The 13,690-nt window shown below is 45.5% G+C and overlaps 1 protein-coding gene across 5 annotated transcripts in view; it reads right to left on the bottom strand.

Annotated features, from left to right (window-relative positions):
* Positions 1-13,690, bottom strand: part of MTUS2 (microtubule associated scaffold protein 2) — a 347,620-nt gene that overhangs the window by 20,579 nt on the left and 313,351 nt on the right. For all 5 annotated transcript variants that reach the window (XM_087758305.1, XM_087758306.1, XM_087758307.1 and 2 more), the window contains 2 exons: positions 11,485-11,551; positions 3,898-4,112 (listed from right to left, as the gene is read on the bottom strand). In XM_087758305.1, coding sequence (XP_087614431.1) covers positions 3,898-4,112; positions 11,485-11,551 — 282 coding nt within the window. The remainder of the gene's footprint in view (positions 1-3,897; positions 4,113-11,484; positions 11,552-13,690) is intronic.

Below are 13,690 nucleotides of genomic sequence, written 5' to 3' on the forward strand. Positions count from 1 at the left end.
TTTCATATCCACATCCCAAATGACTCTCTTTAATTTTCCAGTGTGGTCTCCTGTCTGCAATTTTCATAGCAGATAGTCTACTTAATACTGGGAAGCAGGTCTCTTGGATGCTAATTCCAACTTCACCACTAACTTATTCTATAGGCTTGATCAACTTAACCCATGTCATGGTTATTTCTGACTATAAATAGAAGCTCAGGTGGGATTTTTAAGGCTTGATAAAATAAAATCAAGAGGAGGCTCTAGTGGCAGAAGTTCAATAAGTCGGTGGACAAAACAGCTTGAGCTGAGTAGCTCAAGCGAGAAACACTGGCAAGCCAGGATCGCAACCTTTATTTTGCGATTTCACCCTTAGCTGCAAGGAGATATGAGATGCATTGGCACACACGACTGGTTTGTGAGGAGTTTGGCTCTCATGCTCTGCTACGCTGAAAGAGCTGCCTCACCTCCTCAGAGACAGCTGAGCCTCCAAAACCTGACAACTGTGTATCCAAAGAAACAACAGCTATCTGATACTAAACTAAAGGGTGACTACAGCAATACAGTGTGGAAAACCAAGTTGTGACTGGAAACCATGAAAGTGGGACGACTAACTTCCAGATTAGATGTGTGGATACAGAAATACATGCAGATCCATGGTTAAAAGGATTTTGCTGTTTTTATTGCCTTCATGAATGCAAGCTCAAATTCCCCTACGCAGATGGACAGCTCAAGGACAAGGCTTTTCTCATGTCCAGCGTAAGAGCTCTTTAGCTCATGGGTTAGGTGCCTCTGCTCTAATGCTGGCTGGGACCAGCGCCAGCTCAGCAGCATCAGAGCTGAACGACTCCAGTCCCTCAAGCAGGCTTGGTCATTTTGGCATGCTCTGAGCTGAACACTTCTCCTCTTCCTCCAAGCAGGGAAGGAAGAACCAGAGGATTACAAACCCTTTGGGTCAGCAGCTGTTACGAACCCTTATTCCTCGTGCACCTTGGTTCCTAGACTAACAAAGTTCTCCTTTTCCTTTGCCAAAAAACATTGCTGGTGAGCAGCTTTCCAGCCCGGCCTGTCAGCCTTCCCTAATCCAAGACCACTTGACACAGGATGGGTGTATGGTGGAGTAGGAATTGAAAGGGAAAACCTGCTAAAATTCATCATGAGATGCTAATGGAACCATGGATTGAAAAGATGGTCTTAAATTCTGAGATACTAGGGTCACAGCAGCACTTTCAAAGAAGTGGAGAGAAATGTTTGTGTTATCTTCAGTAATTCAGGGAGCAAAGAGCTTTGGAGCAAACCAAACGGCTGGAGGAGAGAGAACTGTTTGCCCCACAGAGGGAAAGATGTGTTTCCATTGCTTCTGTGTGGTGATAAATAAAATCACAATAGGTGAGAACATGAGAAAAATAAGTATACTTCCAGTCAAGTCCTGTGGTGGCCTGTATCATCCTTTCTTGCACTGATTAACTTGAGAGAAAAAAAAACACCATCTGTTCTTGTGGTCCTGGAAGCTTGCAGAAACACTTCAAAGAATAGCAGAGATAAGCCATAAACTATCTCAGCAAAAAATTAACTCGCAGAACAAATTCCTTCACAAATGTTAATGCCTGGGGATCCAGGAGAGGCAAGGCTTGCAGCTAGAGCTAATATCTTCCACTAGGCAAACTGACATACTGACACAGTGAAAGGAAAAAAAAGCCAAGGCTTTTGGGAACACCACTCCTCCTTCATATCAGAAAACAGAGCAGAAAATTTGAGGGGCATTGCAAGAAAACCGTCTTGCATAAACTGAAATGAGAACCAAAAGACGTGGCTCAGCACAGCTTCTAAGCATTTACAGAGAAAGATTTTGAAAAATCTGGTTTAGATCACAAAAGCCTATTTGACAGGACCTTCTAATGCATCTTTGAAAATCAATGCACTAACAGAAAAAGGTAGTTTGTCCGGGACGAAACAGCCCAGTTGCATAAAGCCTTTGTGTTGCACGTGACAAGCCTGCAAATCAGTAACAACTAGCAGGCACAGCAATTAAAATAGGCAAAATCCAGTGAGAGTTCTTCAACTCCCGCCCCCCCGCCAAAGAATCAAATGAAATTGCACGACGGTACCCAGGGCAGCAGACGCTCTGGGGCACCGGCTGGGATGCCGTGTGTCTGTCCCACACGGCTGTCTGACCCACGTGCCAGTGAGGACCGTGCTGCACCCAGCCCCTGCGTACCATTGCTGCTACACAATAAATCTAACACCAGGCAGCTGTGACATGAGTGACATAAAACTGTCACCATCTTGGTTTGTATTTGCACTCCCATCCCAGGAGTGTTTTACAGTACATCAAGTACAGGCAGTAAATGGTGTCATTTCCCTTTTTACAAATAGTTGACCTTAAAGACAGAGGGCTGTCCTCTCTGCTGTGCTGTGTTGGTGCTCTCCTCTCCTGTGAGCTCGGTGCAGGCTAGCCCCTTTCCCTGGCTCCTGGAGGTGCTTCAGCTATGGCCGCGCAGTGCTGCACCAGCCTTTACCTCTTAAATGGTCTAAATTAGGTTGGGCACAGGCTCTGCTGATGGGGCTGTTTTGCTTCTGAGCACACAGCAAGTGCTGTCATCATCCTTGGCAACTGCATGGGACATGTCTGAGCTCTGCACCCCGCTGCAGCGCCTGCTGTCAGCTCGCTCCCCGGGCACGAGCAGGGGGGAGCAGCAGCTCTGGAGCCTCAGCCACGGGCTGCTGCTTCAGGCAGCAGCCCCGAAATGCACACTGGAGATACCCCGAGATACAGAGCATGCAGACATAAAGCCTTCTCCTCGACCTTAGGTCACATATATCCATCTCACAGACCACATCTGCACTGCACTGTTGCTGCCAATTTACATTGCCTCAGAGAGTGAAAAATTCACTCTCCACCACCTCCAGCTGCCCTGAGCATTGGCAGACTCCCCAGGTTGGAGAGAATGACACTGGCAAACAGGGGGTCTGTTGGTTGAGCTCACGTTTCGCAGACAACTGGCCCCTGTGCTGCATCAGACGCCTGGGTGGCATACCCATGGCAGCGGGGGCTGTGGCATGTCAAAGCCTGACAGCACAGATTGCAGAGCGCACCTGAGTGCGGCAGATACTCATGTGAGAAAAGCCCTCACAAATTGTGGTGCTGGGCAATGGGTAAGAGTTGCAGCTGGAAAAATCAGAACTGTATCTGCTGCTCAGTGAGTGCAAAATAAGAAAAGGCGAGGTAAAAGCATTATTGACATAATCCAGAGCAGGATGTTCTGCCACTATGTGAGAGGTGCCCATAGGTGAGTTACAGTGTTTGTTCACTCCGGCTGTTAAAAATAAGGCTAAAGTAGCTGCATGTGAGAGTATTCCTACCTACATACAGAAAGCAAAGCAAGGAGAAACACTTGGGCTGTACAATCTAAGAGATTAGCCTAAACAGTGGAGCAGAAATCAGGGAACACAGAGTGTATCTACCTGCTTGATGTTCAGGCTACATGTTGCATGGGCCCTAACGCTTCACTGTACTGCCCTTTAACTAGCATTGCAAATAACGATGAGTAGGGCTTTGCTGGTCTTACCTGTGTTGAGGAGACTTTTTGTTCAACCCTCGGTTTCATAGAAATTGACTACAATAGGTGGGCTGGGGAGCAAGTATGTGTGGGGAGCAGAACTAGTCTTAATATTTGTGTTGTAAAACATCTGGAAGCATGTGAAGACAAGACATGGCAATGTAATATACTACTATGTAGAAATACCAATAGGAATAATAGGGAGGAAAAGCAGTAAAGATAGTCAGGAATATACTTTTCCAGTCATCGGGTCGTTACCAGTGTCTTCATGTTGGAGTGTTCAATATATTTCATTACCTGAACCCACTCAGTACTGGCATGGTCTTCTACTCTTCAAAGGGAACAGGCAGAGACTCACCTGATCCTGATGCTGCAATTTGACTTGCTCCAGCTGCAGCCTGTGCTGCTCCTGCAGGCTCTCCCTCTTGGTGTTGTACTCCTCCTGCAGCCGCTGCTCCAGTGCCTGCAGCTCCTCCTGCTGCTGCCTGCGAAGCCGCTTCACCTCCTCCTCAAAGCGCCTCTCCAGCTCCTCCTTCTCGCTCTGTAGTTTCTTCCATCTCGCTGTGTTGAGGGCTGCAGAGACAAGACCATACAGTCAGGCTCTGAATTCCTCGGGAGCAAACAGTGGCATCAGATCTGTTTGCACAGCACTGAGCACAGTGGTTCTCGCCGACTCTGGGGCTCCCATGAATCTCAGCCACCAACAAGCTCTCACTGTTGCTTCCCTTTCTGTCCCGCTCTCTCACACACATATACACACATGCATTTGTTTAAATAGAGGTACTGGCAGAGTATGCAAAAGCCCGTGCAAAATTGGGATCTGATTAAGTATAATAATAATAATAATAATAATAATAATAATAATAATAATAATAATAATAATAATAATAATAATAATAATAATATAAAAAGCAGGGAACTCCATGGACCTGCAGGGTGACTGGATGACCCCTCCTAGCCAGCAGAGTCTTGGATTCACAGACTGAGGGTTTGGAGCTTTTACTTTGCCTTGGATATATGAAACAGCATGTGAGACAATCACTTGACGGAAAGCCTTTCAACTCGAATACAAGATTTTCCTTATCTCCTTCTCTCAAGCCAGCCTTGGCTAAGTCCTCACTTCCAGTGATGTGCCAGGGTGGCAGAAGATGCCTGGGCCCTCGAGGCGCATCCTGTGCACGTCATGCAGGGGCTGTGATTGACCACTTGACCAGGAGAAGGAGACACATCTCATATGTCCCATTTTCCAGCTGTTAGAAGCTGCTCACCCCATAAACCTGTCTTTCACACCAGCTCCATCAAGGAGCTCTTAAACCCATTAATGCACACTTGCTTAAAATATTTTTATATTCAAACCACTATCTTATGTGTTTCATGGAATCAGAGAGCGCAAATGAAAGGCCAGTACTGAAGGCAATCAGAAAATGTGACATTTTTACTCTTGTGAACTAACCCAGTGACCATGTCTCTGAATTCACAACCATGTCTACAACTAGTTTCAGGATGTGCAACTCCAACAGTTCCATCAAGTCAAGGATATTCAGTCTGTTTCCCCATTTGTTTCCTCACCTATATTGCTCCCTGGGTCCCAGGACAGCAGTGTCATGAATGCTGTGTCCTCAGCCTTTTGCTTTGCTGAAAAACGGTTGCAATCAATCCAGATATTGAAGACCTGATGCAAGTTGGACAAGGTCAGCCAAACTACATTTAGAGAGCAAGTTTGCTCACTTGCAAAGATCTAACAGGTAAGAACTGATTAAAATCATCACGACCATAACATTCAGAACAACACTAGAGAAGATGAGAGGTGTTTTTAATGGCACTGCCAGACCTCCTTTCTGATTTAGACCCATAGCTGGTTTAGAAAAATGATCACCTTTTGAATATACTGTCTGTATTAGCCACTCATTCTTCCTTTGCCCTTCAAAATGCACGTGCCATGCACAGACCTGTATGGCGTTGTAAATTAGTGAACTGGAAGCAGCTGTCTCCCTGAGTAGACAACTTCTGAATGTTTCAAAAACATATTTATCCTATGACTGCCATCTTCCATTTGCTCAATGTCTGTGGCAAAAACCCCTGTGTTTTCCTGTCTCTTTCTACTATGATATCAGACTGTGCTCATTTTTTTTCAGGTTAGCAACAATTTATCAGTTACCTATGGCTATGACCACAGTCCAGGTTAGGTACATCCATGCGAGGTGGTTTGTGCACCCAAGCTAACCATCTCCTTCCCCACAGAGCTATTTTTCACCCTGTTTAGAGCTCTGCTTCCACACTTACTGGACAACAATATCCAGACTTGCTCAGTATGTTCAGACATATCACTACTGGGGTCCTGTTCTGACCCTGATGTTTTCTGGAGCACTAAGAGGGACTCTTGTGTCCCTTTCAAGCTCTCTGCTCCTTACAGAAAGAGAGAAAGTGAGCCTGAACCAGTGAGCTTAGCATCGCAGCAGCAGCACATAGAAAGATTTCTCACCTGCCTCATACCCAAAATGGAACACTGCAATTTATATGGTGATTAGCTGAAATGTCTTGTCTCCTGGCAGTTTGGATTATAGCTCTAAACCCTCTCTCTTGCTTTTTGCTTTTCTTTGGCACGCAAAGCGATCCCAGAGCTGGAGAACAAGGGATAATGCTTGCAGCTCTGTGTTCAGTAGAATCCAAACTTACTCAAGCTTTAAATTGGAGCTGTAATGAACCCCGTCTCTCTCCAGCCTCTCTAATGAGATTACCCAGCACACAGGAAGGGCTGGGCAATGAAATCATAGAATCATAGAATCACAGAATCATTTGGGTTGGAAAAGACCTTTAAGATCATCGAGTCCAACCGTTAACCTAGCACTGCCAAGTCCACCACTAAACCATGTCCCTAAGCACCACATCTACACGTCTTTTAAATACCCCCAGGGATGGGCATTAAACCACTCCCCTGGGCAGCCTGATCCAATGATGGACAACCCTTTCAGGGAAGAAATTTTTCCTAATATCCAATCTAAACCTCCCCTGGCACAACTTGAGGCCATTTCCTCTTGTGCTTTCACTTGTTACTTGGGAGAAGAGACCGACCCCCACCTTGCTACAGCCTCCTTTCAGGTAGTTGTAGAGGGCGATAAGGTCTCCCCTCAGCCTCCTCTTCTCCAGGCTAAACAACCCCAGCTCCCTCAGCTGCTCCTCATAAGACTTGTGCTCCAGACCCTTCACCACCTTCATTGCCCTTCTCTGGACACGCTCCAGCACCTCGATGTCCTTCTTCTAGTGAGGAGCCCAAAACTGAACCTCCCTGGTCCTGCTGGCCACACTATTTCTGATACAAGCCAGGATGCCATTGGCCTTCTTGGCCACCTGGGCACACTGCTGGCTCATATTCAGCCGGCTGTCGACCAGCACCCCCAGGTCCTTTTCCGCCAGGCAGCTCTCCAGCCACTCTTTCCCACGCCTGCAGCATTGCATGGGGTTGTTGTGATGCAAGTGCAGGACTCAACACTTAGCCTTGTTGAACCTCCTACAACTGGCCTCAGCCCAACAATCCAGCCTGTCCAGATCCCTCTGCAGAGCCTTCCTACCCTCCAGCAGATCAACACTCTCGCCCAACTTGGTGTTGTCTGCAAACTTCCTGAGGGTGCACTTGATCCCCTCATTCAGATCATTGATAAAGATATTAGACAGAAATGACATGCTGTAACCAAAAGAAAGTCCATCTGAAACACTTTCTGTAACCTGAAATACAAAACTATTTGCTTCTTGAAAATGAAACCCTGATGCAGGTGCAAAATGGAGGGAAGAGAAAAGCAGGGAAAGTGTCTGCGTGGCATGTTCCCCACACATCCAAAAATGCTACTGGAGGCAGAAAATGAGGCCATTGCCCAGGAAATTTGCCCTATACTGAATATCAGACACTTCTAACGGGAAGGAGTAATCCTTACCACTGTCTCCCAGACTGAGACAAATGAGGCCAAGGACTGATGAGGAAAGACTGAGTCTCTTCTTAGGCAGGAGATGGACCTTTGGGCTCTACTGGGACAGGAGTAGCAGAAGGCATCATCCGTGCAGCCCAACAGAAGGTCTGTGGCTCCCTTACCCAGCTGGGGAGCAGGAACCAGCGTGGGAGAGCCTGCCTTGCTGGAGCCAGCGTTTAGCCAGCTGCAGCTTCAGCAGGTGGTTCTGGTGAACCAGGCTGAATCGCCTCCAGCAGGGCCCCGACAACAGATGCCTGAACAGAAGACCCACTGATGTTGCTGGAAAACAGTGAATTTTGCTTTCAGACATTGGGATATGGGTACTGTAAAAGTGAGATCCTTTTGCAGAAAAAAAAAAAAATCACTAGAAAAGCTATATAAATGCAATACTGGCATGGAACAAATGGCACAAGACAAACAGAGCACAACTGCTATCAGCTGCTATTGAGAAGAGTTACACCCCGGGTTTCTTTTTGCTTCTCTGTAGGCATTTCAATTGCTGCTTACAGGCTGGAAATGACTCTGACATAACACGGCACTTCCAGGGATGACAGCATGCTGGGTTAAACAAGAGCGGCTGCCATTGCTTCCCTACTCCCCGAGCACCGAGTGGCTTTTACAGTGCGCAACAGATGAGCAAAACCCATTTCAGGCCGGGCTGGGAAGGTGAGGGAAAGGGAGATTTCACTAACGGACTGATCTTCCTGCACACATCCAGCCTGAGCTGCAGCCCAGCCTCCCCAGCCCTGGCACTTTGCATTCAGGAGGGTAACTCCCATGGGAAGCGGGAGGCTGCTGTCATGTAGCCTCACACAGGGACTGTCTGCTTCTGACATGAGAAATGGGCTCTTGCCCAAAAGTGACGGCAAACCATGCAGACTCTGCTCTTCCTCATGACCCTTGGCCACAGATTCACAGACAAACCACAGCCACCTCACTCAGGTTAAGGGTCCTCTGACTGGGAGGCATATCCAGGAGGAGGTGGCACGCAGGCTTTGGCTTTTGAACTCTCGTGAACACAGATAATCCAAACTTTAAACTTGACATCTGATCGTCTTCCATTCATCTAGGTTTTTATGCATCTCCATACCTCCTCTCAGCTCACTTCACATGTCTTTTGTCTGAGAGCAAAGGAGCAGGTAATTCTGACATTTAATTTCCATTAGTTTGAAGGGAAACAGCTGGTGTTCAAAACCTCTTTATTCCAGGAGTCTCAGTGTTGCAGCTGAAAAGTGCTTATATTTATAATTTATAAAGATGGGTGTCTTGAGTACAGAACAATTGCTTGTCATGTTTTTCTAGCCTTGGTATTTCTAGCACAATACACGAGCAAATCTTACTGCATAAAATAACAAGTCCCTCAGCGTTTATAGAGGCCACATTCCTCCTCAGGGCTGGGAAGGAAGAAGCACTTTCCTATTTCACTGCATGCTGGTTTCAGATGAGGTGCGATACTTCACAGCACTGTTGGGGGTAAAGGTGGAGGGTGTTGTCAGAACCTAAATATTTTGCCTGGCTCCAGAAGGGTGCAGGTCTCCCTAGGCAGTTTTACACATGTTCCATCACTGCTACTGCTTCAGCAGTGGTTTTATTTACCAAAAGAGATTTCCTTAAAATATATTCTGACTTTTCTGAACAGTGGATTATATCTCGCAGTTTCATTGCTTTGTATAGCAGAATCCTGCAGTTTCTGTTGAATTTAACAAAGACTGTGTGCTTTCAAACCCAAGCACACTCAGCACCTAAATCATAATTCTGAATTAGAGCTATTGCCTAAACAACTAAATGTTGTGGACACTGCCTGCATCAACCCTGGCTAGTCCAGCCTTGTTTTACTGATTCATCCAGGCATTCGCATCAGTGAGTCTGACATGGTGAATTTACACATGAGAAATCAGGAATTTCTGACCAACACCCATGCTGTTTAACTGGAATGGTTATTTTTAAATTAATGAGAGACTACTTATCAAAGTGACTGAGACAAGTCAGAACTACAGCGTGGCTGTAGTCAAAATAACATGCTCTGTAGATTTTCCCTGAATTTCTTTATAGAATCACCTATGATTGCTGTTGTCAAATAAATGACTGTCCATCCCTACTGGGAGTCCTTCTACCTGGGCATGTTGCATCTCAGGGCTGTACGGAGAGGATTACCTCCAACAAGCAGGACAGATCACTAGCCACCCCTGTTGCTCCTAAACAGCCTCTGCTTAGCATCTTGGTGTCTCCCAGAGTAGTGGCTTGCTCAGGAAGAGGTGGCCTGTGATGGCTCCTCTCCAGTACACATGCCCACAGGACCACTGAGAAAAGGACTCTCTCACACCATCCTTCCCCTCTCTGAGAAAGAAAGCACATACGTGTCTATGGCTAATCTCCCTTCTGAAGCAGTAGAGCTCAGCTGAGACCTGAGACTGCTCTTCTGGAGTATTTGGGGCTCTCACCAAAACTGCCTCCATGTACTCCATCAGGACTCAGTTTTGCGCAGAGGAGGTATCTATTGCTGCATGCACAAGGGCAATGGAAAGCGCAGGCAGTGCAGTGATCTCCTGTTACTGAACATGATCCCCAAATTGTATTCACTTCAGCTGTACAAACATGGTGTAAATAGAAGCAGGGCTCTTTATCTCCAGCACTGTACCTCTCTCTCCTTCCCATGTCACCACCACTTGCAAAAGCACTCATGAAAATGAGCAAATCCAACCCACTAGAAAAAGGCAGGGCTTTCAAATGAGAAGTGGGTATTCAATGGAGAGCTTCAGATGTGCCCTGCCTAAAGAATGTACTCGTGGCAACAACTCCTCCGTGAGAGCTGTGGAGATGCAGAGGATGGATGAAGGCAGGCATCAGGGAATAACTGGAAATGCTGTTTTGCTGTTGCTGCAGTATCCTTTGGCCATGGGGACAATAAAGCTCTCTATGAAATGATGATCAGTCAAAACATTTCAGAGGGGCACAGCAGGGAGAACAAGTTGCTGGGCATCAGAAAAGGGCTGGGCTCAGCTTTTCTGCAGTGGGTTCTCAGAGGAAAGGTGAAGATGAAGCACAGGGAGGATCTGCGGTTCTGCCCACCTCACAGGGGTTTGGCCTGAGCCCTCCTTTGCAAACCAAGTCACCCACCCGCTAGATGGCACAATCTGTGCTTAACGTGTGACCCAGCACCTGGGGTCCCACATGCAGGGAAAGCTGAGAGGTCCTCCCTGTTCACAGCTCCAGTCATCAGTGGTTCCACCACCTTTGGGTACTCAGGGTGTCCCCTGACCCAATGGTCCTCCCTCCAGGTGCCCTTCCTCCTCTCCGTTTGCCCTGGGGTAGATGAACCCAACATCACACCTGTTCTGGAGAGATTTAAGCCCAAAAGAACTCAGCCTGTTGGCTGAAGCCAGCACAAAAGCCCATTTTCTCTCTCATGAGTTGCAATGTCTTTACACCCTCCCTGTCTCTCCTGTCCAGACCAAAAACCAAACAGGAAAAATGGTGCATACAGATACACAGGGAATACACAGACTGAATGGGACACATTGCTTTTGCCGTCTTTCAACCAGGAAGAGACCTTAGAGATATCAATACCCAAGTTCTGAGCTTGGTGTCCTTCAGTTTGTAGCTGAACTGCAAAACATGCAAATGTACATAATTAAGCGATGCATTCCTCGTCACCATGCTCCGCAATGGTCCCAAGTTCCCACTTCTCATCATGCTGTGCTTTCCCCTTGGCAGTGATGGTACATAGTTTGAGAATGGAAGCTATGGATTTATGAAGAACCATTTGTCTAGTAAAGATGACGCACAACTAGCTCCAGTGTGTGTGGTGGTGGACCCATCTCCACAACAGAGAGGTAAAATCACGTTTCTCTGCAAACCCTTGCCACTGGGCTTCAGAAGACACTTTATGTACGCAGGTTCCCCAGGATCAGGTCACAGGGAATAACTGCTTTTGTGTAAAGTGAGAAAATCACTTTTGTTATCACTTTGCTTGTACTACTTACCAACTTCATCCCTGATCTTTGCGAGCTCGACTCCTAACTCCTTTATTTTCACAAGGGCATTTTCATTCTGTTTAAGGAAAAAAAGAAAGAAATATGTATAGTCCCCAGGTTTATCCCAGATAAGCACTTTCACATGTTCATTTAGTAAAGCAGATTAGATTGATTCCTCAGATCTTTTTTTTTTTTCTTTTTTGGGGGGGAGGAATTATGATGAACTCATTCAGTTTTTAAATCAAGCTTAGGAGTCACGACTCACTGGCTACAAATACCTTGTATCTCTACGAATACATGTACACACACCCAGGTGCACAGGACAGCACAGAATACTCTATTTACTCCTATGTGGCTAAAAAGACATTTGTATTTTTCTATCATTTTGTGTTCAATCTGTGTACCATTTATGGCTGGCCTGCACATACAAGATGGTTTTATTAATTCTGTTAAAGCACTTTCATCTATTTATGCCTGCATTTAACCACCTCTAAACACAGCAATATGCTCACACAGTCAAATTTGCAGAGCAGATTACTGTACTTACACCGTTCTCTGCATGGTGGGCATACCCACACAGACACCACTAATGGCCTGATGTTCATGCCTATTTCCACATTTATTTCTGGTATTTTTTTGTCTGTAAAGGACAAGAGCTCCTTTGGTTGACCTTTCTCAAAAGAAAACTGAATACTTAAGGAGATAAAACAGATGATCTGGCCAAAGGAAAATTAAAACATATTTCCATTAACAATGCTAAGGTGTTATTACTAAAATGCAAGGATTTTGGCAGCAGATATCTCACGAGTGCTGTGCAAACTGACAAAGAAAAGCCTCAGGAAAATCTACTGGAGTTTGGTTTAGTACAATAAATCCCAGCATAATGGTTCAAGCATAAGGGCACTTTAGATTGGAATGTATCCTGAATCACATTAGGAAGAAGACAAAGCAACGTATCCTGCTGGGAAGATCACCAATGATTAGGAAAACTAGATCAGGCTACTATAAATATGTCCTAGGTCAGAAAAGGCCAAGAATCTTTAAAGGACACTACAGAAAAATCACATTCAAGAGAAAAGGCAGTGTAGTAGCAAATGGAATTCAAAGGGATCCTAGAAAGTAAATCTTTCAGTAATAAGCAAGCAAGGCTAATAAAAACCCAGGGCACAGAAAGGATTAGTTTGGCAGATAGGATAGCAAATTAGTTCTGTCTTACCAAAATGAAAGTGGAATAAAAAAAAGATTTCAGAGCTTAATGTTTCTGTTTGTTTATTTTTCCTGCATCTAATTTTTACTCTGTTAAGAGAAATAACACAACAGCTTTATTTTTGGTAATACCAGGAAATTGGAAACTCGAATTTAAATTTAATGCTTTACACACTGCCCTTTTGGGATGATTTCTACCAGTTCCAAGAGACAAACTGTCCGAGCAATTGGTTGAGCTGATTCGAGAGCCTCTGGTGCCTGCGGAGAGCCAGGCTATGCGGGCATCTTTCTCATTCGGTTATGGGAAGAAGCCTGGCACACAAGGCTGGGCTCCTCCAAACAGCCAGCTCCATGCGCTGCTGAGTAATGCACTGGGGGTTGTGTGCCAGGACTGCAGAGTCCCCAGTCCTGACCGACTGCATTAGGCTCAGAATAAAATGGAGTGGAGTTTTGTTGTTCGGTTTTGTTGCTGTTGTTGTTGTTGCTGGGGTTTTCTTAATTAGTAAAAAAGCTATGAAGAAATAAAAAGGTCTGGATAAATATAGTCTGGTATGTTAAAAAAACATAGCACTTCACACAGATTCCCAAACCAGCAGTCTTACAGAGATAAGGTTTCCCCTTTTGGAGAACATCACTGCATCTGCCCTTACCGTCTGTTTAACTCACTAGAGTCATTTTCAGAAGTGTTCTTGACAGATTGCCAGGACTGGTGCCCTTGAAGGCGTGTGCACAGGGATGTACTGGATATGGGACTTGCAGATGGGAAGAACACATTCAAATTACCAGCTCCCACTGTTTGAAACAAAACCCATTTAAAGCAAGGGAGCTCTGTAAAAATCATTGCCAGCACCTACAGATAAGCAGAACTCAGTGGGATTGTTACCATTCTACTTAACATGAAGAAAATGAAAAGCAAGTAAAAAAATGACATGCTAGGGAAAAAAAAAGTTAAAATTTTGATTCCCCCATAAGAAATATTACAGGTTGCTTTTTTTACTTTATATTTTAC

The sequence above is a fragment of the Nipponia nippon genome, unplaced genomic scaffold (genome assembly GCF_047370975.1).
Source record: "Nipponia nippon isolate SJK-2023a ecotype South Korea unplaced genomic scaffold, ASM4737097v1 scaffold_2, whole genome shotgun sequence".
In the NCBI taxonomy this organism is placed as follows: Eukaryota; Metazoa; Chordata; class Aves; order Pelecaniformes; family Threskiornithidae; genus Nipponia; species Nipponia nippon.